Source organism: Micropterus salmoides, unplaced genomic scaffold (assembly GCF_014851395.1).
Source record: "Micropterus salmoides isolate LMB-PRFRI ecotype aquatic unplaced genomic scaffold, ASM1485139v1 Ms_hic_scaffold_7, whole genome shotgun sequence".
Classification (NCBI taxonomy): Eukaryota; Metazoa; Chordata; class Actinopteri; order Centrarchiformes; family Centrarchidae; genus Micropterus; species Micropterus salmoides.
The window spans coordinates 15,063,978-15,089,965 of NW_024044459.1; the positions used below are offsets into that span (position 1 = coordinate 15,063,978).

The window sequence follows — 25,988 nt, forward strand, 5'->3', positions numbered from 1 at the left end:
GCTCCCTACAAAACATAGCTGAGCAGCTCGTTCTCTTGTCTCGGCTACTGAAATACATTATTGCCTCAACGTCTGTTTGCTGTTGATGCAAAATGCAGCCTCAACATTAGAAACAAAGAATATAACTTCCCAGTTGTGGCTACGTTACTTTGTCTCTCTATTCATTATACAATTAAGATGCGGTTTAAAGCTCTTTGTAGACATGAATCATTTTAACCATTTTTAAACAGTTTTATTATGGAATGTAGTTTTGTGTTGTTTTTGTACTTCCCATATTTTTTTTATAGATGAATAAATTTAATCCTTCATGATTTGGCTCTGGTCTATATTTATAACTATTTTGGACCGAGACCCTCCACATCTGCCAACCAAATGTGGATCCACAGTCCAGCCTAAAGACAAAGGGGGGGGGGGGGGGGGGTCATGCTTTGGGTGTGGATCGGTGGAACAAACTCAATATCAGATCAGCTGAGTTTGCACATTGTAGAAAGCTTATAAAAACCATGTGCTTAATAGTGTTTTATGTTTTCATTTTTCTGTGTTTGTCTTCCCTGAAAACCTTGTTGTATTTCCTGTTGTATTTTATACGCACCTGTGAATCAACGTCTGGTTTCAAGAGATGTTATAGTTATTATATCTATATATAGTTATAGATGTACATGATTACATGAAAAGGGAGAGAACATTAGAGCTCATGAGTGAACCTTCCTCTCACTCCAGTGTGAAAGCTTTTACTATGATGCAGTAAAAACACACACATTCCCAGAGTCAGATGTCACTGATGCTTTAAACTGCAGACTTGCCAACACACCAACATCAGCAGTGACTTATATTATTTTTGTCACCTCACTGAGAAACTAGTAAAATCTAAATAGTGATTTTTCCCACAGACCTTTAAGAGTCTATTAACTGAAGACTGTCCCATGAGGTCATACACAAGATTTACAAGTACACAGAGGAGACAGTGTTGCTTTGTGAAACCCAGAAAGAGGAACTGTGACACACCGTAACTACTCCCACCCAATTTTTGCAACAAAACCTTCTTTCTTTAACTTAAGATTGTCTTTGAACTTCAATATAACAAAACCTTACTACAATTACCTCTCAGGAAGCTATTAAGTGACTCAGTGCTTGTGTTGCTGTCTGATTTCATCACATTATTGACCTGCAGATGATGTCTGCACAGATCCACCAACATCCAGTCAGGGGTGCAAAGTAACTAAATAGCCTATATTCACGTTTATAATAATAATAATAATAAATTTTATTTATAATGCACTTTACATTTCAGGGAAATCTCAAAGTGCTAGTGCTATATTTAAGTATTATACTTTAGTATATTCGAGGTTCTACTCCTCTACATCTGGGAGGCAATTATTGTACTTTTGACTGCACTACATTTGTCTGAAAGCGAAAGTTACAAGTTAGTGTTTTCCCAATTACACCACAAGAAAGTATCTCCAGATTTGGTGATTATTAGTGCCTGTCGTTTGATATTGTAATGAACAGCGCCTCCTTGTGGTGAAAAGTGACATCGTAAAGGGCCAGTTCACCCAAATTCCACAAAATAAAGTGCTCTTTCGGTTCTTTCCTTTTCTCCTAGTAGTTTATAGCCGTGCTTATTGTTTTGGTTTTATTTGACCAGGCACATAAAACACAAAACTATCCATTCCTATTTAAAAAAGAGGAGATTTCCTTTGCCGATAATTTTTATTAATAGATATCATATCATTAGCCTATATGTCCTGACGGTTTACTTATTATAATACACATTTTTTTCATACATACATTCATAATTATTATGGAGGACTGCAAAATTATAGTATTTGGTTGGTAATAGATAATGTTTTATAAGCCCAACAAGCGGAGATGCTTTGTGTAATAAAACAAAATGTCCCACAGCCGGAGCAACTGATTCATCTTTGGTATGACAACACATCAGCGCCTGATCGATACTTCGCCTGTCAAAAACACCAAAAGATAACGTAGTAATTATGTAAGTTTGATGCTGACCAACACAGTCCTTTTATTCAAGTTTTATTTGTTGAATTTGTGCAGTTGAATCTTGAGTTTCATCAGAATATTTTGAGTTGAAGGCCTAGAAACCACGTTAGCTAAAAACGTTATTATCTTTGCTAGCTTACTTTGGAAGAGACAGCTAACATATCGTTAGGCAAGTAACTGAGTACATTTACTCAAGTACTGTACATTAGTACTGCCTTGAGATACTTGCATTTACATTTTCTGATATACTTTTACACTATATTTCAGAAGGAAATATTGTGCTTTTTACTCCACTATTACATTCATTTAATAATTGTACTTACTTTGCAGATTCAGATCAATAATACAAAATATAGCCAACAAATTAATTAACGTGTAACGTTAAAGGTTTAGGATCAGACTTAATTGATCCGGGGGGGGGGGGTGTACAAGCTACCCAGCAGTTTATAAAGTAATTAAATTAATGCTTTAAACCTTAATTCATCAATAATTAATATCCAGTGATATAATTCATGTAATTCTAAAATTTTTAATGCAGGACTGTTACTACAAATATGAGTACTTCCTCCACGACTGGTGATACACAGTTATTTAAAGTGATGACTTTAGTGTGACATTAGACATTAAATTGATCTATTTTAGGTTCATGATAATGATTATCCTGGATTTATGTATTTGTATTTTTCTTTATTTATAGGTCTGAAAAGGACAACTCTTTTCCTACTCAGATTTTCTCTGCAAACAGATACAAAGCTCTCAACTATGTTTTTGAGGTGAGTATTTGGCATGTTAATTGTTTCCTCTGAATATAATCATTGAGAAAGAGGGAGACAGCTCAACATAGCATAATGCTGCGTTGACCCGTCTCCCTCTTTCTTTTACCTTTCTGTGTTGTTTTTGCAGACCACCACCAGTCTGAAAGTAATGATGAACCTGCTGGCACTGCCAACACCTTACTTCACTGGTACCAGTAACCTCTACCCCCATAGTGGCAAGCTGCCTGAAGTCACTTACAGGACGCCATGGAGCAGAGGTACACAAGTGGCCTAACTAAGGTTTTATAACCATTTTGTGGCGTGACCTGGGCCCGAGTGAGCTGTGGGTTTGGGCATGTTTTATGTGTCATGACCAGGGGTTAGACTGAATACAAGATCAGATCCAAACGTTGCCTTAAAAAGAGAATTAAACTATTTACTTGGAGCCTATCAGTGTGCAGACCTTTCTCCTTTGTACTCTGCAGTTATATGTATTTTTGTCTTGCACCTGAATAATTTTGTCTGAATGCTCGCACACTTCTGAATATTACAGTTTGGTGACACAGATTCCTCACCTTCTTTCACTGCTCTAGCTGAGTAAAAGTCATCATTTCCACTCTACTACTGATTTGTCCTGCTTAGATTTTTGCATATAAAAGCACCAACAGTCATCCCTAATACTATCAAACCCTAAACCTTACCATGCCCCTAGGTATTTATCAACACAGAGTGTTAAATTTAAGAGGACTTGTTTAGTGTGGTACATAACCTGAGAGGAAGCACTGCCTCCATACATTTTCCTAACATGTTTATTTTATCTTAAACTTAGCTAAAGATTTTCTTTTCACACTTTTAGCCAGCACCCTTTACTCGTATTGCTCTGTGAACGCAAGGCAGTCTATATCAACTTTTCATGCAACATTCTTTCCCTATTCCCCAACATTTCTGTTGCTCCTGCCAACGTCATCTTCACCTAAACATGTTTTACTGAGTAGCAAACCTAGCTGCATCTTATTCATATGATATTAGGAATTCCCAACGTTACAGTATTCAGTCAAGAGTATTCAGATCATTAACTAAATTAGTAAATCCACAGTGCGAAAATAGTCTACTGCAAGTAAAAGTAGTGCATTCAAAACCTTACTTAAGTAAAAGTATCTAAGTATTATCAGGAACATTTACTTAAAGTATCAAAAGTACTAATTGTGCAGTAATCAATGTCTTACAATTACTAAGACACATGGTTTTAACTGCACATTGGAGGTATGAAATACTGTAATCTGAAAAGTAACTAAATCTGTCAGACAAATGCATTGGAGTAAAAAGTAAAATGTAGCAGAGTAAAGTAAACCTCAAATGGCAGTTTCAGAGTAGATAGCTAACAGAGTCCAGTAAAGACCTACGGCTTTTCATTCTTAAACAAATGTCTTGCAGTGTAATAGAACAAACTACCTTAAATGAGACCAACACAACGGGTTTGTTTCTATATTGACTTCTTTTGTTCACTTGTTGAAGGAAAGGTGATCTCCACCTGCAAACTCGTTGTCAGTGGTTCCGTGCTCGATGACCTGGGAGAAAAAAAGCAACCGGTTAATTCACCAGAAAGGTTCTGACTTTTTCAAACAGACTTTCAAACTGTCTCACTGTTCATCATTTTACACTCAAGGTTTTTATTGACATAATTTCAATATTTATTTTATTGTTACATTTTTGTTATATTCCAGATTTAGCGTGACTCTGAGTGAGGTGCATAGGGATGTGGAGGTGATACCCAGCTCTAATCCTGACTCAGTGAAGGATCTAGACCAGGATGAGTATGTCTGCCTTTTAAAGGAGGCGCAGATCAACGATCCATGTCAGGAATCATTTGTCAAGTGGACAACTGACCAGATGAATCCTGGAAATAAGACAGAGGGTTACTCATCAGCTCTGGATCTCCTCCTGCAAGAGGAGCTCATGGTTGTCGATTACCTGCCACATTTTAAGAAACATTTACCCACGCTGAAGGCCAAACTGTCCAGGCTGAGGACCCTTCCTGTTGCCGACCCCTTGCTGAGCTCAACAGGAGATACCATCACTGAGGACGCCATATTCAGGTGTAGACGTTCTTCCTGAAGTGTTTCATAGTGATGTGATCAAAGTGACTATCATATGCTAAAATTAACAAGAGTGTTACTTTACTGACCTTTTACTTTAGTGTTAAAAACTGTTGGATTACAACTCTTTCAGACACTGTGCGTCTTATGACAAACCTCCTGATGTGAACACCAGTGACATTCACATGTGTGCAAACATTCATGAGGAGTTTTGTAAAGAGTCACTAACAAAAGAAGAGGTAACTAGAGATGATAAATGCCAAGTGATTTGCCTATGTATGAAATTACTTTAACACTGATTTTTTTCTCTGTAGAGTCTGCTGTTGCCGGTTGTGGTGGACACACTGAATCTGAGCCAAGAAAATTTCACCGCCTTTTCAAGCATTTGTCATAAAATGAGTGTTGCTCCTGAACAGCTGGATGAGCAGCCTCCAGTTCTGCACGTGCTTCGTAAAGGTGAAGATGAGATAACAATATTTTTAGATCAAATAAATGTACGCAGTAACATAGAGAAGTGAACTGATGTACTGGGGTCACATTTCTTTCAGCTCCCCTTCCACACGTATCAGCGTCAGTGGACATTTCCCAGTATGAGATACCAGAGGAGCCCAGCAAACAATTCGAGATGAATGGAGGCCTGATGGAGGCAGATTTGGCAGGTAAAAGTTAGAGAGAGAAAACACAAAGATAGTTGATCATGTTTGGACAGAAATATTTTCTACTAAATGTACCACTTTACACCTTCCCGCAGTGGTGGAAGAAGTATTCAACTCATTCACCAGAATCAGAATCAGTTTTAATAGCCAGGAATCTTTGTCTTACATTGCTCTCAATGTACATTTAAAGAATAAGCAAAAACAAAGAGCTCAGCAAAATGTGTATGTGCGCACAACTACAATGTACACATACACATGTGCAGGTATTATTATGTACATGGAGGATGGTGGATGTGATATATACAGTATATACCATATGAACAGCTGATGAATTGAAAAAATGATAAATAATAAATAGTAAACAGTATACAGGTAGATGGTGGAGTCACAAGGTTATTGTACAGGGATTTTGACTCTCTGTGTCTGGAGTCAAGTGTTCATCAGAGTGATGGCCTGTGGGTAGAAACTGTTCCTGTGTCTGGTCATTGTGGCGTACAGTGCTCTGTAACGCCTACCAGAGGGGAGATGCTGGAACGGGTTGTGGCCACTGTGAGATGGATCTAATTAGGTAAAAGTAGCAATACCCCACTATTAAAGTACTGCATTAGAAGTACAACCCCTGCATTTTAAAATGTACATGAAAGTATTAGCAGGAAAATGTACTTAAAATATCAAAAGTTAAAAAAAGACGTATTTGGCAGAAGTGTATGGATCCTTATTAATGTATAAATATGGAAGCGGTACTCGATGGTTGAGGTGGAGCTCATTTTGTCTGCTTTATATGTTATATGTTGTTGGGTAGTTTAATCTCTAATAATAAATTATATTTTATAAACTGGTCCAACAAGGCCATGTGTTAAATAAATGCAGTGACATAAAAAGTACAATATTTGGCTCTGAAATGTTGTAGAGAAGAATAAAATATAAACTTGACCTTCCTCTCAGGACGTTTGACGCTTCCGGCTGAAATGGAGCTGGACGTGACTTTGACTCCCAGCACCAGTCAAACCCAAATCTGTCTGTCCACATGTAAACTCCAGAAGGAAGAGATGTCGCCGCTCTGCAGACGGTGAGCGAGGACACCAGCTCACCATGTGGTCAAACTGCTAATAGAGCAGTTACCCTGATGAGGTTTAGTTCGTTTTCACACAGTTGCTGAACATACAAGTGAAGTGATAAACATTCAGTTTATGAAGGAAACAACCTAAATGAAATCTCATAGTTAAATGAGGAACTGAAAGGCATTTTTATTTCTATTTTATCACTGTGTGAATGAACAAAATCCTAATAGTCAAAAAAGTCAGCACACCCAATTTAAATGTCATTTTCTCCTTTAACATGCAGAGGATAAATTCTTATCTGTCATAGCATTAGGAGAGGATATGACTGAGGACATGAGTAATGTGGCTATACTTCAGTGTAAAAATATGGTTACAAGTGAAATTCCTGCATTCAAAATACACAGGTATTAGCATCTAAACTAAACATCTAATAATTAGTGATGCATTCATGTGTTCATCACTTTAATATTGCAGCTGGTAAAGATGGAGCTCATTTTATTTAGTTTATATAATACTGCTGGGTAACTTAACCAATAATATTTATAATTTATTAGTCGTTTATATATTGTATTGATAATGAAAATCTGCAGAGTATCTAGATTAAATAAATGCAGTGGAGTAAAAAGTACAATATTTTCCTAAATTTAAAGTATAAAGTAGCACAAAAGAGATATTTTAAGTAAAGTCCAAGTACCTCATACTTGAGTAAATGTACTTAGTTACATTCCACCACTGGTGTTTTGATGTACAAAAGCTCTTGTAACATTAATGATTGTCACGTAGATCTCTGGTGTCAGCGAGCGCTCAGAGAGAGATGTGGACGGCCCTCTGGAGGGCAGAGAAGCATCCAGCCTTTGTGGTGGGCTTCCTGTTGGCAGGTAACTACAAGCTTTGGTTTTACAGCTAAAGTTGTAATTAAGGGGCACTCCGCCAGTTTTATACATTAGGATCAGTTTACTCGATATTAGTGATGGGTATAACGATACCACAGCTCCGAAGCTTATGAGGAATGTGGCAGTGTCGACTAGAAGGACCGTCATGGGAACATGGGAACTGATACAAGATTAAAAAAAGTTACAATTTAATGAATGGTAATGTCCAGTTACTACATTACCACTCTTGTGAAATGTCACATAATTATCAACTACAAAGTTCAAAGAATCTAAACTGCACCAACAAGTCACTCATTGTGAATATTTAGTGTCAACAAAAAGATGTTATATTCAGGCTTTTTACAGTTAATTTGTTTTTCCTGTACACTGCACAATAATGTGTGCATTTACAGCAGCTACAGCACAAAGGCTTCCCAGGACTTTTGGTACACACACACTGTAAGATTGGAATTCAGCACTGTGTTTAAGTGCTTTGGCCTCAGTCTTGAAGAGCTGCTGTAAGTTTTACAAACCACCAGATGTCATCGTGCTTCCTGAGTTTAAAGCCCAGAAGCTTCATGACACTTCATCAGCCCATCACTGCTCGCCATAGAAAACAGTTCTGTTATGTCTTCTTTAGCTCTGACGGGAGCTTTTCAGTGAGTCAAATTGGACGTAGAGACTTAAAAATGTTAACAAAGAGCCTGCTTAACAAAACTCGGGGCAGGGGTTTGACAGACATGGGCGCAGACGGTCAAACAAATGTGCTATCAAGTTTCATGATGGGAACTGTAGCATAATTGTAAAGATGTACCAACATGCATGTTTAGTAGCTCGTTGTTCAGGTTAATCCTTGTTAGTTTGTTTTAGTTGTTTTGCTGTTGCATTTATTTACAGTTTCAGCAAAGCTTATTTTTACGTTATTTTGTTAGTTCAAACATACTTAATATATGAAATGCTGCCGTGTTTTTAGTTTTAGAGACCTACAGGACAAATACTTCTACAAAGGGTGTTAGTAAAAATTTTATCTGCTGTATTTGTTTTTTACAGAGCCCCAAATACATGAACCAGCTGTTGACTTCCAGCCTCTGTCTGAAGCCTTGAGAGTCATGAAGTTAGAGAACCAAAGCTTTATCAGCGTCGGTGACAAACAGCAGTCACCGGTGGGGTGTGTTATAACCCCGCAAGTGTATTTGTGCAGAAACTGCGAGTTCACTGAGAGCATGTTGTCTGAGTTCAACTCCAACGAGCAGGAAAAGATGGAAGACTTCAACAAACGGTCACCTGAACATGTGGAGTGTGAGTGATCTCAGTGGCTAGGAGTGAATGTGGTAGATGCATCAGATTTCTGTTGTTTGTTAGAGGGTGAATTGGCAGTACATAACCACCTGTTTGACCTATTGTTTGGATCATTTTTAAAGCAATCATGCCAACAATAAAGGTTACAGCTTCATATATTTAGGATAGTAAACTGGATACATTTTGTTTTGTACTGATCAGACAAAACAAAGCACCTTTAATATATTACCAATATGGCTTATGTAAATTGTGATAGACATTTTGCATTATTTTCTGACTCAACAATTTGTTGATTAATCAAGAAAACCAGATGGCAGATTAATCAACAATAAAAATAATAATTGTAATATTAAGTGTGTATAGCCTACTGCTTTTTATGTTTTGCTTCAAACCAGTTACCAGTTTCTGACACATCATCTCCTCTGGTCTCAGTCACAATCAGATCCATCCTGGAGAATCCCGCAAACAAAACTCAGTTTTCTCACCTGAAGAAATCTGAAGCTGCTGAAGCTACTGCAGACGACACCCTTCTTCAAAAAGAAAAGGCTGCTGATACGTCTCAGAACACCTTCCTGATGCACACTGTCAACACAAATGATAAGGAAGTAAAACCTGCTACTACCACCAAAGATGAAGTTTCACACAAGAGGTTTCCAGAAGTTGTGGACGACTGTAAGGTAGAACAGAGCGCCCACATGCTCAAGCAGGCTGTCTCCTCCAGACTGAATATCAAAGACAATCACAGAGGTCTGCTGGTTAAAGAACATCCACCAGAGAAGGACCTTGACCCTCTGTCCACCTTCATGATATTAAGATCTCAGCAGACAGCTTCAGTTACTGCAACACTGCAGAGCTTCGTCAGCACTCCAGGTAGACTGCTGTTGCTGCTGTGGCTGATTTGGTTGAAATAGATAATTTTAATAGCTGTTGCTCTTATAAAGCCTGAAGATGATTCTCGTCACATCCTTTATGTTCTTACAGTGTTAATTTTATACATTTTCCTCACGATAATGACTGGTTTCCAGACGCCCCCAGTACAGTGAAACTGCACATTTTCGAGTGGCCTTTTATTGTGGCCAGCCTAAGGCACACCTGTGCAATACCCATTCTGTCTGATCAGCGTCTTGATATGCCACACCTGTGAGGTGGATGGATTATCTCGGCAAAGCAGAAGTGCTCTCTAACACAGATTTTGACAGATTTGTGAACAATATTTGAGAAAAATAGGCCTTTTGTGTACATAGAGAAAGTCTTAGATCTTTAAGTTCAGCTCATGAGGAATGCGGGCTAAAACAAAAGTGTTGCTTTAAAAATTTGTTCAGTGTATACATACTTCCCCTGTGGGCTCTGGGAACTTGGTAGTTGCTGACATTTTACAGACTAAATGATTAATAGATACATCGTGAAAATACTGGGAATATTAATCAATAATGTAAATAGCCGGTAGTTGCATCACTAAACAGACTGTTTTTGTTACCACTTACACAACTTAATTAATATGGATAGTGATAAGGCAGCGAGGTAGCCCCCAAACGTAAACATTTTGGGGTTCAAGTTCAAGACACTTTCCACTCTGACTCTAAGTTACTGTACTCACAGTCTGATGACTCTTTCATGTTGCACACTGTAACCTCATCTCATCCTCTTTTTATTAGCACCAAAAGTGGATCAACAGACGCCACCACCTGAGCTGCAGCCGTCTCCAGAGCAGATGCAAAGATCAGACAGGAGGCTAACGTATGTGAGCGGTACTGTGACAGGAAATGCTACCAGAGAGCAGAAAGCAGCTTTTCAGTCGACAGGTCAACTCATCAGTCGTCCTGTCAGTCCGTCCATCCCTCAGGACAGACAAGAAAGCAGAGTAGTACAGGTCCAAGCTACCGGTACGACACCTTCACAGCACCTGCAGTTAACATATACCAAAACATGTGTCTTAAATTGTCCTTGTTAGAGTAAAGTATGGATGAGATGGTTCAGGTGTGTTTGAAGGTTGTTTTTTAAACCGCAGTTCTCTCGCTTCCCTTACAGCCAGCCAGCAGCACGCCTACTGTGAGTTGCTGGCCTTTGCTCAGCCCTGTTTGAGCTCTGCCAGAGAGCTGTGGCTCAACTTCCCCGTGTGGGGAGATTTCAGCTGCCTGGCCCCAGACCAAACACACTTCCTCCTCAAACAGCAAGAGAAGGCCCTCTGCAGGACACATGAAAAGAGCGCAGAGCTGGTCAGAGGTATAAAATGTTGTTTGATAATGCAGAAACATATTTGTAACACACTGTAACTGTAAATTGTTGTACTGAGATATTAATTTAGTACATCTTGTGTTGCATGCAGATCGGGAAGTGCTTTTCAACCAGGCGGCTCAGATTCATGTGCTGGTGACGTTCAAGGAGCTGTTGCTGAAGTGTGACCTCAGTACTGCACTGGGTCAGTATAAACTGACTTTAAAGCTCCTTAAATCTTTATTAGTTATCATTTATTAACACTTCACACTATCTGGGCGGCGTGGGTGTGGTTTTATTAGACAACAAAAGGATACAACTACACTGTTTGTATTATGTTCATTTCACACCAGTTACAAAACAAGGGGAAAAAAGAGAAAAAATTCCCGTATATAAACCAAAAGTTTGGCAGAAAAAGTTATGGCCCTTTATGAACCCATCACTCATCAAAAGAAGCTGAATGAGAATATAGGTTTTTAGAGCCTTTAGGTTTAGTTTTGAGGAGCCATCAGAGTGCGTTGACTGTACCATAGTGTACACCATATTGTGATGTTTACAGCCCTCCCCTTATTTACTACAGAGTACCTGACCAAGGCAGCTGAGGCGTGTGCAGAGCAGAGTCTGAAGCAGCTGGTGAAGAGGCTGCAGATCATCCTCTTCCTCAGTCAAAAGAACCAGGAGTCCAACCTCAAAGTGCTGGAGCTGCAGCAGCTGCTGCCTGCACGGCTGCACAGCAGAAAAGGACAGAACGTTGCAGAGAAAGTCAGTGGTCACGAGAGAAAAACAAATTGGTTTGGTTACTGCAATTTGGAAATTGTATTGTTCTGTTTCATTGTAAACAACTGCTGTTAGTCAAGAAATACTCAGTTTTACCTGCATCCATAATGTTAAAACTATGATCCTGGTTGATTTGTCTTTCTGTAGATTCTTGTCTTAATATCAGTCGACTCTGACGACACCAGATCTATAATCATCAACAGCTTGAGCAAAGTGACTGGTGAGCAATTTACAGCTGTGGAAACAAGTGTTGTGGCTAAATACAAACATAGGTTCATTAATCCATCCAACTGATTTTATTTTGCATTGTCACTTGTGATAAAAAGCTCACTTGATAAAAGCTCAATCACAAGCCATTATCGTCATCTCAGGTGCTGCTGTAACTGCAGTTTGTCCTGAGGAGGGCAAGAAAACACTTAATGGTGCCAGTTTGATCAGCAGGTAAACATTTACATTTGTATTTTTGTATTCATTGTTTCATTTTACCAAAATATTTCACCATATTCCTCATAAATCACATTTTTCACAGACCTTGTGGTGGTTATTTCGTATCTTGACACTCAAAAATGACATACAGAATATAATTGTTTATAGTACTCTCCAGTTAGATTTTTATGAACATAAACAAAAAACCAAAGTCATTCTTCAAGCAAACATGAGACAAATTGAATTAGGTGAAAGTGTCACTCCATGCTGTGTGAGTAAAGAACAGGAGGGCTTTGGCGTACTGGAGTAAGTGGTAATTGTTTTCCTGTGTTAAAGGAAACATTTCAAGCTATGTTGTTTTTACACTCCCATCCTGTTCCAGCAGCATGCGCGACAGTGTGTGTGTGGTGGTGTGTGAGCAGCACGTGGGCCCCGACTTCCCCTGGAGCTGTTTCTCTCTGGTGATTGAGTATGACCATCCAGGTCAGTCACCATGGGCCGCAGTCTGCAGAGAGAGGAGCATCAGTCACCTCACCTTCAACACAATAATCTGCGACACTGGTCAGCTGCCACCACATACGTAGCATTCACGCTAATGTACAGAGATGTTCTTTAAATGTGTGTGTTCTTCCCAAAAGAGACGGAAGAAACCTCGTGGTTGCTGGAGGAAAATGTGCCATGTGTGTTGTTTGTCACAGAGGGGCTTCTCAACTGTCCACTACTGCTACAGACACTCGAGTCAGGGTAAATCAAGGCTAATTGAATCATATCCAGCTAGTAAGAATGGAAAATACCTGGATTTCCATATTTAGATTAAACCCACACTGGGTGATATTACCAAAAATCAGTATACATATTATTTTACAATAAATAAAATGGTTGAATAGTTTTTGTTTTTTCATCATGTGAAAACCTGTTAAATAACAGTAAAAATGAAGGCGAGATGATAGCGTTCCCTTCTGGGAAAACAGTCACAGTGACTCCTAATGTTAGAGCTCGGATGTATGTGTTTAGATGGTCACTGAAAGTGTCTGTGCATTTTGTTTTCATTAATCCATTTCCTTTAGATATTAAAAAAGCTAATCATGTTTATCATGCATTTACGGCGTCCCACTCTATCCTTACAGTTATAATCTTTTAGTTGTTTCTTGTTTCTTCCTGATTAATGGTGATTATTAAGGCTTCAACTGACCTTAACGTCTTTAAAGTATCAGTAAGCAGTGAAACATGACCATGTGACATCTTCACATGTCGTGTTTTGTCTGACCAACTGTCCAAATCCCAAATTATTTCAATTTACAATAACAGAAAACAGAAAAGCTTTATAAATGATTAAAGCTATTAACCAATTATCAAAACTGTTGCCAGTTAATTTTCCAGATGATTGAATAATTGATTCATAGTTTCAGCTTTAGTCTTTTTACTAGTGTAACTCTCTTCAGGTACGTCTAAACCTGACTTTAGATGACAAATCTTTAAAACTACTCTCCAAAATGGTTTTTCACAGTCAGGCTTTAAAAATGTGATGGTAAGCTATCATTTAAGCGCCATATGGTGTTTGAAGGGTGTCTGTTTGTTGTAACAGGTTTAAAATAACTGTGCTGGAGAGGACCTACTGTCCGTCCTTGCAGATGCTCGGAGGGACCCATCGCTACGCTGTGATCACAGTGGATGAAAGCACCGCTATCGTCATTCAGGTACCAGGCACAGAGATACTTGCTGCACCCTTTAAAAGGATAGACGCACACACACACACACACACACACATAAATCCGCTACAATGCTGGCGATTTCCTACATATTTTTATCTCCGTAAACTGAGCTTCTTTGTTATTGGTAATGCTGCTAAATAAAATCTCCATCTTGAAAGCAGCAACTAATTCATTTCAGTGTGTGTGTGTGTGTGTGTGTGTGTGTGTGTGTGTGTGTGTGTGTGTGTGTGCGCTCGTGTAGGAGGAGGGTGAACTGTGTCAGGAGCGAGCCAGTGAGAGAGTAGTGATGAGGCTTACTGCTCTCTCTCTGCAATACAGCTGCTGTTGGCTCATCCTGCACTGCCCAGACAGGCAGGGAGGAGGGTCAGTGTCCACACCCACACAAACAAACCGCTCGCACGTAGACATACACACAGACACACACATTGTGCACACAAAAGCTCACTGCTTATGTGTGTGTGATGGCAGATTTTCCAGCGAAGCCTTCAGCAATTTGGTGTTGGTTTATTCGTCTCTGGTGCTGTTCGGCATGAAGTCAGAGGATCTAGACGTCAAGGTAGAACCATAGACTTTAAAAAACACAAACATGGTTTTCAGCTACTATATGTCCTTGCTGTCAAAACATCTCAACAAATTCAGTAAAAAACACCAAGTTCACACCGTGTGGTTGTTCTATTTAGTCAATGCAAATGCAGTTCCTGTACAAATCCTTTTTTTTTTACATCTACCCCTTTGTTGTCTACCGTGTTTGTCAGGTGCTGATTGTGTCCGAGGTGATGGAAATAGCCAAATGGATCAGCAAGATCTGCTTCCACCGCCTGACGGCCAGTGACAGGGACCCTCTCAGCTGGCTGGACAGAGACTGGCTGACTGTGATTCCCTCGGAGGTGATCTATAAAGAGGAAGTAACGTAGATTAGTCTAGTGTTGGGTTGAGAGTTTTTTTCCTTGGTGTCATTAACTACTTCAACCTAACTCATGCAGGATAACTGCAGGATGAGAAGCTTCTGCTGTGGCTCCACATTGAGCTTTTTATTCGTATCATTTTTAGGCATTATGCCACATAACAAATGTACCTGAAACTTATCATCACTTTAGATGGCTTTGATTGTTTCATGTTGTAACATTTTGTTTTCTTTCCCTCCAGGAGGAAAAGTGTCTATTACAGTTCCCATGTATTAACCCTCTGGTTGGTCAGCTATTGCTGAGGAGAGCACCATCCTTCCAGTGGCTCCTGGGGGCCTCTCTGTCTCAGTTGAAGGAGCTGATCCCTGAGGTGCCACATAAAGTCCTCAAGGTGATCCGAGATATGTCACTATGCTTAAATATAAGATGCATATTGTTGGGATATGATAGGGCAGGTTTGGTTATTAGAAAATGTTTACCAAAGATATATGTTAATATACTTAATATTACTAAAGTTATTAATACAGATAAATAATTAGGGGGCACCAGCCTGGATCAGGTACAAATAACCAAAATGTGAAAACAGCCAAAAAGTCCATTTAGCAAAGCCAATATTTAAACACTGTTTGTGTGACAACAGAGGGGGAGAGCAAACCTCCTCACTCTCCCCCCGCAGCCGTGTTACTGGACTTTTGTCTGATAAAGCACAACACAAGTGAGGCCCAGCGGTGTGGAACCGATACAGTGAAAAACATGCTAAGCACAAACCAGTAAACCGAACGTGGCCCTACCAGATCAAACGATCCCTATGACTGTTCATACATTAAATTTCATTCAAAGTACTTCACATGAAAACAGATTAAAAATAAGGATCTCTTCAGTGACATTTCAGCACTCAATAGCCCCTCTTCTCTTCCTGGTTTCAGCTGTTCAGTGACACCACCTCCCTGTACACACTGACCACAGAGCCGAACCAGCCGGAGTCTCAGACACTTATCACTGACACAAACCAACAAACCAGTCCACCAAACAGCACCTGGACCACCGCTGCTGCCCCGGAGCACATGAACTCTGACCCACAACCAGAACCCCCCATCAACCCTCATCCAGAACTTTTCTGTAGTGACGACACCAGCTTCCTGCTCGGAGCTGATCGCAGCTTCGGTGAACCAGACCCAGACTCGATGGTGCAGGATGGCAACACAGATTTCAGACTCGACCTGAGTTCTTCCTTTGGCAGCCCAGATGTTCACCTCACGAGAAGCTGGACCAGCGGTGATCCATGGAAAGAGGAAGACAGAGGCAGAAAGGAGGTGATGTTTTCTGGCCGCAGAGGCAGAGCTGGAGCAGCGGGGAGAGTTGTTGAAAGAGCAAAAGATGTGTGGACACAGAGGGCTCCAGCAAAGCTCGACAGTCCTTTCAAGCTGGACTCCATGTTCGGTTTCAGCCCCATCCACCAGCAGCCAGCCAGCAGTCAAATGTCCACGTTCTCCTCGGTCTACAGTGACCGCCAACATCCAGACTGCCACCGCATTTCCTATAGTCTGAGCCCTCCTGCAGAGGTCCTGCTGTGGGGTCGAGGACAAACCAGCAACGAATGCCTCACCAGTAGAGGAGAGACGGCGTCGCTTTCAGCTAAGTATGGCCCCAAATGCTGGATGGGACAAGAGAGGAAGAGGACGGGCAAGGCTGCAGGTTTGGTTGGAACAGGTGAATGATAGTGGGTACGGTGCGTCTCCATCCACCTGCAGTGGCAAAGTACAATGAAAACAGACTTAGCGAATAAATCACAACGCACATGAAGCGTGTCACCACTGAATACATGAAACATGTCCATCATGTTAGCAACATCATTTTCCACTGTTTCGTGGTTTGACTAGCGCTCTTCTTAACTACGTCAATGGTTTCATGGCACCTGACTGGAGAATTAGCGCCACCGGGTGTTTATGTTGATGAACCAACTCCTAATATTCACATCACAGTGGTGGATGGAAACACACATTAATATGCAATTTCCTGTAAAATTGGTTAATATGTGCACTACATTTGGATAGAAATGTGGATTATGTCTGTTTTTGACTTTTTTAAGCTTCATTGACAGATTGAGATATTTCCTGTGTGTGTTTTGCAGTGTTGACACCACTGAAGAAGGGGAGGTTGAGCTATGAGAGGGTGCCCGGCAGAAGTGATGGACAGACTAGGCTTAAATTATTTTAGGCATGAGTGCTCTGTTGCTGTGTACTGTAAAAAGAGAAAAGAGCAGTACATCCTTAAAGTTTTGTTACATTCAAGGTATTAATTGCATGATTTAGGTTTAGCTTCCGAGTTTTTATTCAGATGAAATAACGTTTTCCCCTGCAAATAGTTTTCATTGCAAGCTAAGTTTCTACATTTCAGTTGTATATTTTATATTTAACAAGCAACAGTGCTTTTATGCATTCCGGGTTTTTTTTCTTTTAAAATCAGCTGGACCATTAATTATATGGCGGTAAGGTGCAGTAGTTGCTGACAAAATAATTAAAATGAATAATTTTCAGTCAAATAGTCTAATGTAAAATACTGATATATTAAAATACTTTGTTTTATAAATATTATATTGTTATAGTATTTACTTATTATTACATGTTTTAATACTTATAAGGCCATATTTCACAGCACAAATGGTACTTCTTTGTGCTTTATTAGATCAAAACTTTCTACTAAACTACTATTTTAGTGTCCTGCACCCTATAACTCCTCTTGGTGTATAAACAGATACAGAACGACAATATAAAAGTAATTTTATAAAATTTGTCTTCATGGGACAAGTTGTAAAATGTTATGCCTTACAGCTGTATTATAATGTGTTATAAACTGTTTATTATATGTTTATATACTGTTTCTAAGGCCTAAATTAGGGGGGTGTTAACATTTCGTTTTTACAAAATAAGATTAAACAAAGATTACAACTGTGTGCACATTTTCCTTTTGTTTTGGTCTTCCCCCATACTGAGCATGCTCAGTAGTGGAAAAACAAATTGTGATTTATGGCTAGAGGAGTGGGATCGAGGGTCTTTCCCAGCTAAACTGATAAAGCCTCTCATTTTAGCAGCTCCAATGGTGGGGCTATTTTTTTTCCTTTTTCATTTAGTGAAGCAATCCCCTTATCATCGTCTCTCAGCATGTGGAGAGAGTGCTTATCTTCACGAGCCAGCAGAGTGAAGCCAGCTCCCTCAGGAATGATCCCCAGACAAAGACGACCCCCGGGGACATCGACTCCAAGCCTCCCTGCCTCTGGACAGCCATATCCAGCTCTGGCTAGCCACCATCAGTAACCCGCCAGGTTTTTTTTTGTTTGTTTTTTGAAAACATCTCTCTGGCCTCTGCCTTCACACAAGCACTGGACAAACACAGAGGCAGACTAGATGGTTTATTTTTTTATGGCACTGGAACAAAAGCTGTGGTGGCAGGATGGTCAAAGGACTCCCCATAAGAAGGCTAGGTAAACAGCAGCGTAATGGTGCAGTAATTGCCCCTGACTATACGTTAGGCCTGGACTGAATGGGAGAGGAGAGACACTGTGGGAGCTAACAGGCTGTTTAAACCAAAGCCATCCTTTAGATTTGGATCCTACTCTGACTGCAGCTGTAAAGGTCACACAGCTGTTATCTTTAATAACAGGCAGCAGTTAACTGTGTCACCTGTGTGTTTCACGGGGGGGGGGATGACAAATAATGCCCATCTGAAGGAAATCTCAGAAGAAGCAACACACACAGTATTTTGACACAATAGCTGACATTGCAACATGCTAATAAGATACAGTAATTAAGAACAGGGAACCCTGCAAAGTCACCAGAGACAGTATTGAAGTCACACTGAGTCCCCTTCACCAAATTCTACAAACGCAGTAATTACCCGTCAATATTGGCTCAATAAGTAAAGTGTTGTTATATATGCCTATACATTTGTATTATTCATTAGCTCAAATAAACATTCAGAAATATTGGGACTTAAAATTTTTTTATATTAAATCTGCAGGTAAATCATGTTAATTAACTGCAGTAATTTGCAAGCAATGACAGTGCAACTTGCATGTGAGAGAGCAACTTCAGAGTGGCTGGGACACTAAAATATTTATTAAATAGGGTGCCAACGTTTGCCTTTTGAAGGAGACACATTGGGAAAAACAGATGTTTCCTCTTCCACAGTCTCACTTGGTTTAGCAGTGAATCGCATCAAGGTTGCTGTTTATTGATCATCCTCATTTTGTCATTCATTCAGAATTTATCTGATCTGATAACATATAACACAAGTCTGTACTGCTACTGTGTGGTAACCTGAACAGGAGATACAGGAGTAAGCTGATGAGGGTCTTCAGTGGATTGTGTATTGTATTTTAGTACTTGGTGTTTTCATACTGTCAATGTTATTGTTTAATTCGCCCCTGACTGTACACTGTAGTGTAAATCTGCAGCCATGAACTCTAAATCTAAAGTAAAGCTACTAATAGCGACTAATGATTATTTTCACTAGCCATTAATCTGTTGACCATTTTCTTAATTCATCGATAATAGTTTTGTCTGTATACAGTCAGAAAATGTTGAAAAATGCCTATTATAATTACCCACAGCTCAAATGTATTTAGATAGTTTGTTTTAGTTCACCAGCACCCCAAAACCCAAAGATATTCAAAACGTTACTGTGCAATCAGAATAAAGAAAAGATCCCCCTGTACGCAGGATGAGCGGTTGGCGATGGACGGATGAATGGAAAAGATAACACATGAAAATTAACTATAGTTCCACTTGGGGCTGCAACTACTATATAGTTATAGTGAAAAACTCCAAATATTCAGTTTACAATCATATAAAACAACAAAAATCTAGAAAAGTAGTAAAATTCCTCACCTTGGAGAAGGTGCTAACAGTGAATATTTGGAATTTTTGCTTGAAAAATTTGAATATCAAAATAGCCGCAAATGAACTTTCTGTCTCTAAAGTTGCAGCACCATTTCTGTGTCCAGGAGCTATCTATGCATATTACTCTAAATGCAACAATAAACACAGCACTCATCTCATTTTATCGTACAGACTCTCACAGTGTGCTTACGTATCAAAATGCTGCACTTAACACAACATAATTAAAACCACAAGGACCTTCATAGCTTGTCATTCTGCCTTCAGCCTCAACCTACATGACAGATAAAACCAGTCTGCTATAATCTTCACCTGGCCTTGTTGGTGTGATGAAAGTTAACAGACAGGCCAAAAGGTCCTACAGTGAGTGTGTCTGCAGACCTTCAGCCTGCAGTGGAGGCTGGATGGAGCCAGAGAGTGGTGGCGCCTGGCCTGCAGGTGCAGCCTCTTGGACGTGCAGCAGGGCCCATGAATGGCCGATTCAGAAAACGGCCCCCATCGGGCCTGTTCTCCAGGCTCGGGGCTAATCCCAGCCCCTAATCGGATTATGTAAATTCCTACTCCACACAGACTTCTACGGAAGGCTGCGTCTTTGAAACAACACTTGAAGGGTGTAAAAAGAACAGTGACAATTGGTTAAACTAGACTTGTTTTTTTTATCTAAACGGAGGTTGAAAGTGGGGGGGGGGGGGGGGGGTAGTGAGGAGTGGTTGGAGAGAGGTGAGTCAGGGCGCTGTGCTCTCCCTGTTTCCTCTGTAATTTATGTGTGGCCCCTTGGAATGGCTCAACAAGATTACCATAGTCATAACAAAACCCATATTGTTCGACTGTCAATCTGGATATGGTATTTTTACCTTTTGTGGCCCAATCAGGCTGAATTCAATAGCAGAGCAGCCAGTGATATCAAGGTCTTTTCCACGGTGGAGGCGATGGTGGGTTGTCCATGCCTAATGTCAGAGAAACAGAAAGGAACAAGTGTCCACAGCAGTAAGAGAAGGATCAGAGAGACGAACGTCTCAGTTTCACTTCAATGGGAATATATTTGTCACCTTTAGTGCGAACCTTCAAGGATTAAATGAGCAATGAATCATAAAAGCAGCACAAATAGTCACTTAAAAGGCTGTTGAGTCCAGAAAAAAAAAAGACAGAATCCCTTCAAATGTTGCACAGAAACACCTATGAAAATCATTTAAAGTGACGATTTATGGATTATAACCATAAAGCCACCTGCATTGGCTCTAAATGATAGAAGGAAGGGGGGTGTTTTAACAATCACTCCTCAGTTAACACCAACCTCACACAATGCCACAGAGGCTCCACGACAGCACACGTCACACAATAGGGTTCACCCTGCTATAAAATGTGGGATGCGAGCATGCAGCAGTCTTGCCCCTTCTCTCTCTCTCTCTCTCTCTGTTCCCCATCCCTCCCTCCCTCACACTCTCTCTTCTCCTCTCTCCTTCCCTCTCACTCACAAGGATCTCTCAGAGAGCATGAGAAGACGTAACTGAGTGGACATTCACGCCTGGACACTGATGACCCGCAGAGGACAACGGCGCAGCTGAGATTTTCTGCACATTTCTACACATACAGGTGAGAAATCTGTTGTATATTGAAGGATTTTTTTTGCTGCCCTCAAGGCCACATGTTTCCACTTTGGTCAAGTAAATAATTAATCACTAAGAGTTTGTAACACAAGGAGATATGTGTACTCCTTTATCATTTTATTATATGTATTTACACCAGATTCTGCATTAAGGTAGATTGAATTATCTGTTTATAATGATAATTTGAGAATAATTTACAAACAACAATATTTTTTTGTTGTAGGACACCCTTTATATAACCAGAAAGTCTCTTTAAAAACAAATCTAGTAACATTTTAATTTAGCTGCCTTAATTAGCATTTATTCACCCATTCATTTAAACATTTAATGGTTTATAATGAACGACAATGTAGTTTTAACATACATGCAAGTGTTTATTAATGTACAGTATTTGTCAGAAGTCATAATCTCTCATTTAAAAAAATACTTTATATTATTATTGCACCTGTGTTTTACTACATTGTCATTCATTATCTGTTTATACACCAGCCTCCACATATGGGTGCGCACAGGAGGTGTTTTAAGGTGTTTTCATTATCGATTAATCTGCAGATTATTTTCTCGATAACTAATCAATCAATCAACTAATCGTTACAGCTCCACTCGGCACCATGACCAGGAAGGTGTTCACCAACACGAGGGAGCGCTGGCGCCAGCACAACGTCAACACTGCCTTTGCCGAGCTCCGCAAGCTCATCCCCACCCATCCTCCGGAGAAGAAGCTGAGCAAGAACGAGATCCTTCGTCTGGCCATGCGCTACATCAACTTCCTGGTGCAGCTGCTGGAGAGCCAGAGCGGTCAGCCAGCCAGCCACTCCCCCACCACTCTGCTCACCTTCCTCAGAGGAAACATGGAGCAGCTGCACTCCCCTCCACACACCTGGGCCCTGACCAGTGACACAGAAGTCCCCTCACCTGGATCCAGCTGCGACAGCTCTGAGGCCTGGTAGAGCCACAGCCACAAAATACAAAAAAATTAATCAAAAAATGTGGACGTTGTGTGACCCTTTTCTTGGGTTTAAAAACTGATCTCGTCCTTCCTCAAGACTCATTCTTGCCCGTGTGTGACTTGTGTTTGAATGCAGAAGATGCAATATTCTGTGATATTTGGTGGACTCCACATGTGGTGGAACATGTGGGCACAGCCTCCATACTGATCAGTGTTGAAATATGATCTGCGGGTGAAAAATTAATTTGTATTTTGCATGGATGTACAATATTCCCTTCATGTCTTCATGTTAATATTCCTTGTTGCCGGCCGCCTGGAACTAATTTAGTTTTGCAATGAGAGGCTGTTTTGCCGATGAGGAAAATGGAGGGGATTAAGGAATTTCTCATTTCAAGCAATAGATTCAGCATTTGAATAGATAATGGCTCAGCCAATTCTCCAGACTGCAATCGTCTCAAAATAGCCATGGGCACTTTTTTTTTAAATCGACATGCTGTTTTTTTTCTTGAGAAGACTAAGTCTGACCTTTATGTGTATTTATCAAGGTTATGTGACTTCAGAAGAATCAGTTCTGAAAAGGACTTCAGTATTTGTTGATTACCAACTTTGTGGTACTTGGGACTTGGCTGAGGAACTTTGGCAAAACTGACAATCCTCTTATAGTAATTCCACGATTGACCACACAAATGTAATTTTATTTAAATGCATTTTAATTTGAGTTTTTGTAAAATACGCATGTCATATAGCCAAAGATTATGAATTGATTGTCTACTGTGAAGAGTGTGCTAATTATCTTCTGATACCTCTTTTGTAAGTTATTTTGATTTGCTTGTGAATATACAGTATGTTATTTATTTGAACTATTTATTTAATAAATGATTTGTTAGTAACGCTTTCTGAATCTTGGTACTCGAATCATTACAAACAAAAGTAATTTGTACAGCAAGAAACACTTCAGAGGTACCAAACATTTAATTTCTGAGCAGACCCCATACTATTTACTAAATCTAAATTTGGAGTTGAGGTGGGTTCACACTGAAACTATGTAAGTATAAGTTTACTTTGAACGTTCAAACCGAGTGTGCTGTTGATGGATAGGAACTGTCCCACAATGCAATGTAAAAAGAAAAAGGAGGATCTGCTCACAGCTGGAAAAAAAATTGTTATAACAGTTACAGAAACACCTACGAAAATGTCTTAGTGGCAGATTGTTGACATGTACTGGCTGGATTCTAATGAAATTATTTCACACTGGGTAAGACAGAACTGATCTGAAGTTAAGAGTAGCGCTGCTGCCACTTTGTTCGTGCTCAATAAGCCCAGAAACATTTGTCCACAAGTCCTGTGATGACCGTGTGGACACAGAGCTGACCTCTGCTCTCTGTCCACTGACCAGAGGCCTGAGAGAGGAGCTCTGAAAGTGACAGCTTAACTTGTGACCCCGGGACCGGAGGTCATTCGGCAGTCAAACACTGTGCAGTTGACCAAGATGCAGATGGAGTTTCCTTAAGGAAAACGCCACTTTGTTGCTACACACGGTATATGATAGCGCAAAATGTTATTGTGTAATTAGATAAATGCTTTGTAGAGGAAATGCCATCAGAATAACTATAAATTAATAAATATAGTTCCAATTAGAAGAAGATTATTTTAATTAATGATGAAATACTTTATTTACAAATGTTTTTATCTATCTATATATCTTGGAGGCTCACATAATTCACACTCTTACCCCACAATTTTCCCTTTGGGGGGCCAATAAAATCTGTTGATCTATCATTTTTTCATTTAATTGATTCATCTAAAATGTCAAGCAATAATAATTCCCAGAATCCAAAGTGATCTCTTTAAATTGTTTGTTATGTCCAAAATATGAAGATATTAAGTTGAAAATAATATAAAAGCAGAGAAAAGCAGCAAATCCTCACATTGGAGAAGCTGTTCCCAGTAAATATTGTGCATTTTTCCTTAATAAATAAATTAACCGCCAAATCGATTATCAAAATAGCCAAACAACAAACCAATTAATGCAGTATCTGTTTCAGCTCTAGTTCCAATATCAGCAGTTCTGTTTGCAGCCATTTAAATTTAAACCGATGTCAGACATTTACATGTCTAATCGCCTATTGTGACTTTTAGAAACGGTGCCCCATTTTAAGGGAACAGGGCTACAACTAACTGAGCTGAAGAGTAAACACTGAGTTAGTTCGGGGCGCTTTCACCCGGCCTGTTAAACTCTGGCTAATGGTGTGTAAACGGAGCAGAGGGCAGCTGGACACACTGACTGGAGGCCTGTGGGAACTGACAGGTGACTCTTTGTAATCCTGCAAAAATCCCAAATAAATCATATTTTACAAGGAGAGTGAAAAAAAAACTCCCACAGCATGAATTTGGGAGGTATTTACCTCTTGTGCAATTACACGGTGAATTGGGCAATTTCATGCTGAACTTAAATAACACCAAATAAAACTACTGTGCTTATTAATAGCTGTTCGTCCTGGTAACATGATATACAATATTAAAAAGTGTTTACTTCTTTGTATGATAAATGTTTTGGTGTAATTCAGACTCCCTAATGTTGAATTATTCAATCATCATTTGAAACTGTATAAGAATGCATGTGACAGCTTTTGCTCACATGCTCTCAGGATGTGAAATGCATTTTGCTGAAACACCTTATTTACAGAAATCGCCCAATCACAGTTCGAGCATTACTCTGACCTCAACTTTCTAGCAGGATTATGAAACCGTGCATTGAAAATAATAACAAATCTGTACGCTTCTCATTCCCTCCACCAAGTATATTTGCCTGATTGACTATTCTCTCCCAAGTATGTGGGTAATCGTCTATTGAGAGCACATTTCCTTATCAGCGTCTAGCACACTGTCTGAATCTGTTATCACAATGGGCCAGATCAGTGCAGGCAGCCCCTCGCTCTCCCGGCTGAGGCGCCCATGAAAAAGAATTTCTGGAGTTGGGTGCCAACCGATAGGCCCTGAGCTCTTTATCCCCTTAAAGCCAATTCACACTCTGCATGTTTAAATATCTCAGCTCAACCCCTGCCCTCCCACTCCCATCATGCACTCCAACCCCCTCCTCCTCCTCCTCCTTCGCCTTTCCTTTCGCTCTCTCTCACCCCTCCATGGGCTGCAAGTCCAAGAGTGGACTGCTGCCGCGGCCGGCCTGCAGTTCGGATGGGTGGGTGGGTGTGTGGGATGCAGGTGCAGGCTGGTTGGAGGGTGAGAGAGGAGGGGAGTCATCCATTGTTGGGCTGGACAGCACCCTCTCTCCTCTGGAGCACCCTCTGATGGGGGAGCCCACTGACAATCACGCATCCTAATCTGATTATGCAAATATCTACTTCAAAAAGCAATACGCTGTAACCCTTACCCTGTGGTGGAAAGACAGAGCGAGGAAGAAGAACGGAAGGAGAGGAAGCAGCAGGAATGTAGAGAGTGGAGACTAGATGGTTGAATTGCTGAGAAAATTTAAATCAGTGGCAAATTGCACAGTTAGACTCAATGATTCTGCAATTTTCTATGCACATGTACATCCTCTGTACCACCAGGGGAGGTCTGAGAAGAACACAGTATACATTTACACACTCTGAATGGCCACTGACTCCCTGAACAGGGCATTGAATTCAATATTCAAATGCTTATTGTTTTTCCAGACGCTCCTGAATCCAGCGTCAAAAGGAATCTACAATGTTAATGAGGGGGCCAAAGTACCCAGGGTTTAGACGCCCAAACAGTCGCA

General features: G+C 40.1%; 2 protein-coding genes across 4 annotated transcripts; both read left to right on the top strand.

Annotated features, from left to right (window-relative positions):
• Nucleotides 1-1,679: 1,679 nt before the first annotated feature.
• LOC119892206 (protein shortage in chiasmata 1 ortholog) lies at nucleotides 1,680-17,730 on the top strand. Of its 3 annotated transcripts, none has more exons than XM_038704355.1 (27): nucleotides 1,680-1,996; nucleotides 2,702-2,777; nucleotides 2,908-3,037; nucleotides 4,275-4,365; nucleotides 4,484-4,855; nucleotides 4,989-5,094; nucleotides 5,170-5,311; nucleotides 5,404-5,514; nucleotides 6,457-6,580; nucleotides 7,356-7,450; nucleotides 8,495-8,743; nucleotides 9,176-9,613; nucleotides 10,399-10,626; nucleotides 10,772-10,966; nucleotides 11,070-11,162; nucleotides 11,538-11,719; nucleotides 11,882-11,954; nucleotides 12,106-12,175; nucleotides 12,543-12,721; nucleotides 12,799-12,904; nucleotides 13,746-13,857; nucleotides 14,114-14,235; nucleotides 14,341-14,428; nucleotides 14,628-14,759; nucleotides 15,019-15,168; nucleotides 15,704-16,487; nucleotides 16,909-17,730. In XM_038704355.1, coding segments are annotated over exons 1-27 (4,536 nt in total). In that variant the 5' UTR covers nucleotides 1,680-1,994; the 3' UTR covers nucleotides 16,995-17,730. The 3 variants fall into 3 exon arrangements, with proteins under 3 accessions (XP_038560283.1, XP_038560285.1, XP_038560284.1); XM_038704357.1 differs by having other exon boundaries at nucleotides 15,704-16,472; XM_038704356.1 differs by having other exon boundaries at nucleotides 12,546-12,721.
• A 3,344-nt stretch (nucleotides 17,731-21,074) lies between these two features.
• tal2 (T-cell acute lymphocytic leukemia 2) lies at nucleotides 21,075-23,307 on the top strand. Its single transcript, XM_038704267.1, has 2 exons — nucleotides 21,075-21,265; nucleotides 21,877-23,307. Exon 2 carries the CDS (start codon nucleotides 21,891-21,893, stop codon nucleotides 22,227-22,229), a length of 339 nt encoding a protein of 112 aa, XP_038560195.1. The 5' UTR covers nucleotides 21,075-21,265; nucleotides 21,877-21,890; the 3' UTR covers nucleotides 22,230-23,307.
• Nucleotides 23,308-25,988: the final 2,681 nt, after the last annotated feature.

What these genes read in the sequence shown, in the direction of transcription:
- LOC119892206 (XM_038704355.1), top strand. An exon ending in GAGCTTCGTCAGCACTCCAG is followed by an intron (nt 9,614 to 10,398) that starts GTAGACTGCTGT and finishes TCTTTTTATTAG; the next exon opens with CACCAAAAGTGGATCAACAG. An exon ending in CTACAGACACTCGAGTCAGG is followed by an intron (nt 12,905 to 13,745) that starts GTAAATCAAGGC and finishes TTGTTGTAACAG; the next exon opens with GTTTAAAATAACTGTGCTGG.
- tal2 (XM_038704267.1), top strand. Translation starts at nt 21,891, where the DNA reads ATGACCAGGAAGGTGTTCACCAACACGAGGGAGCGCTGGCGCCAGCAC.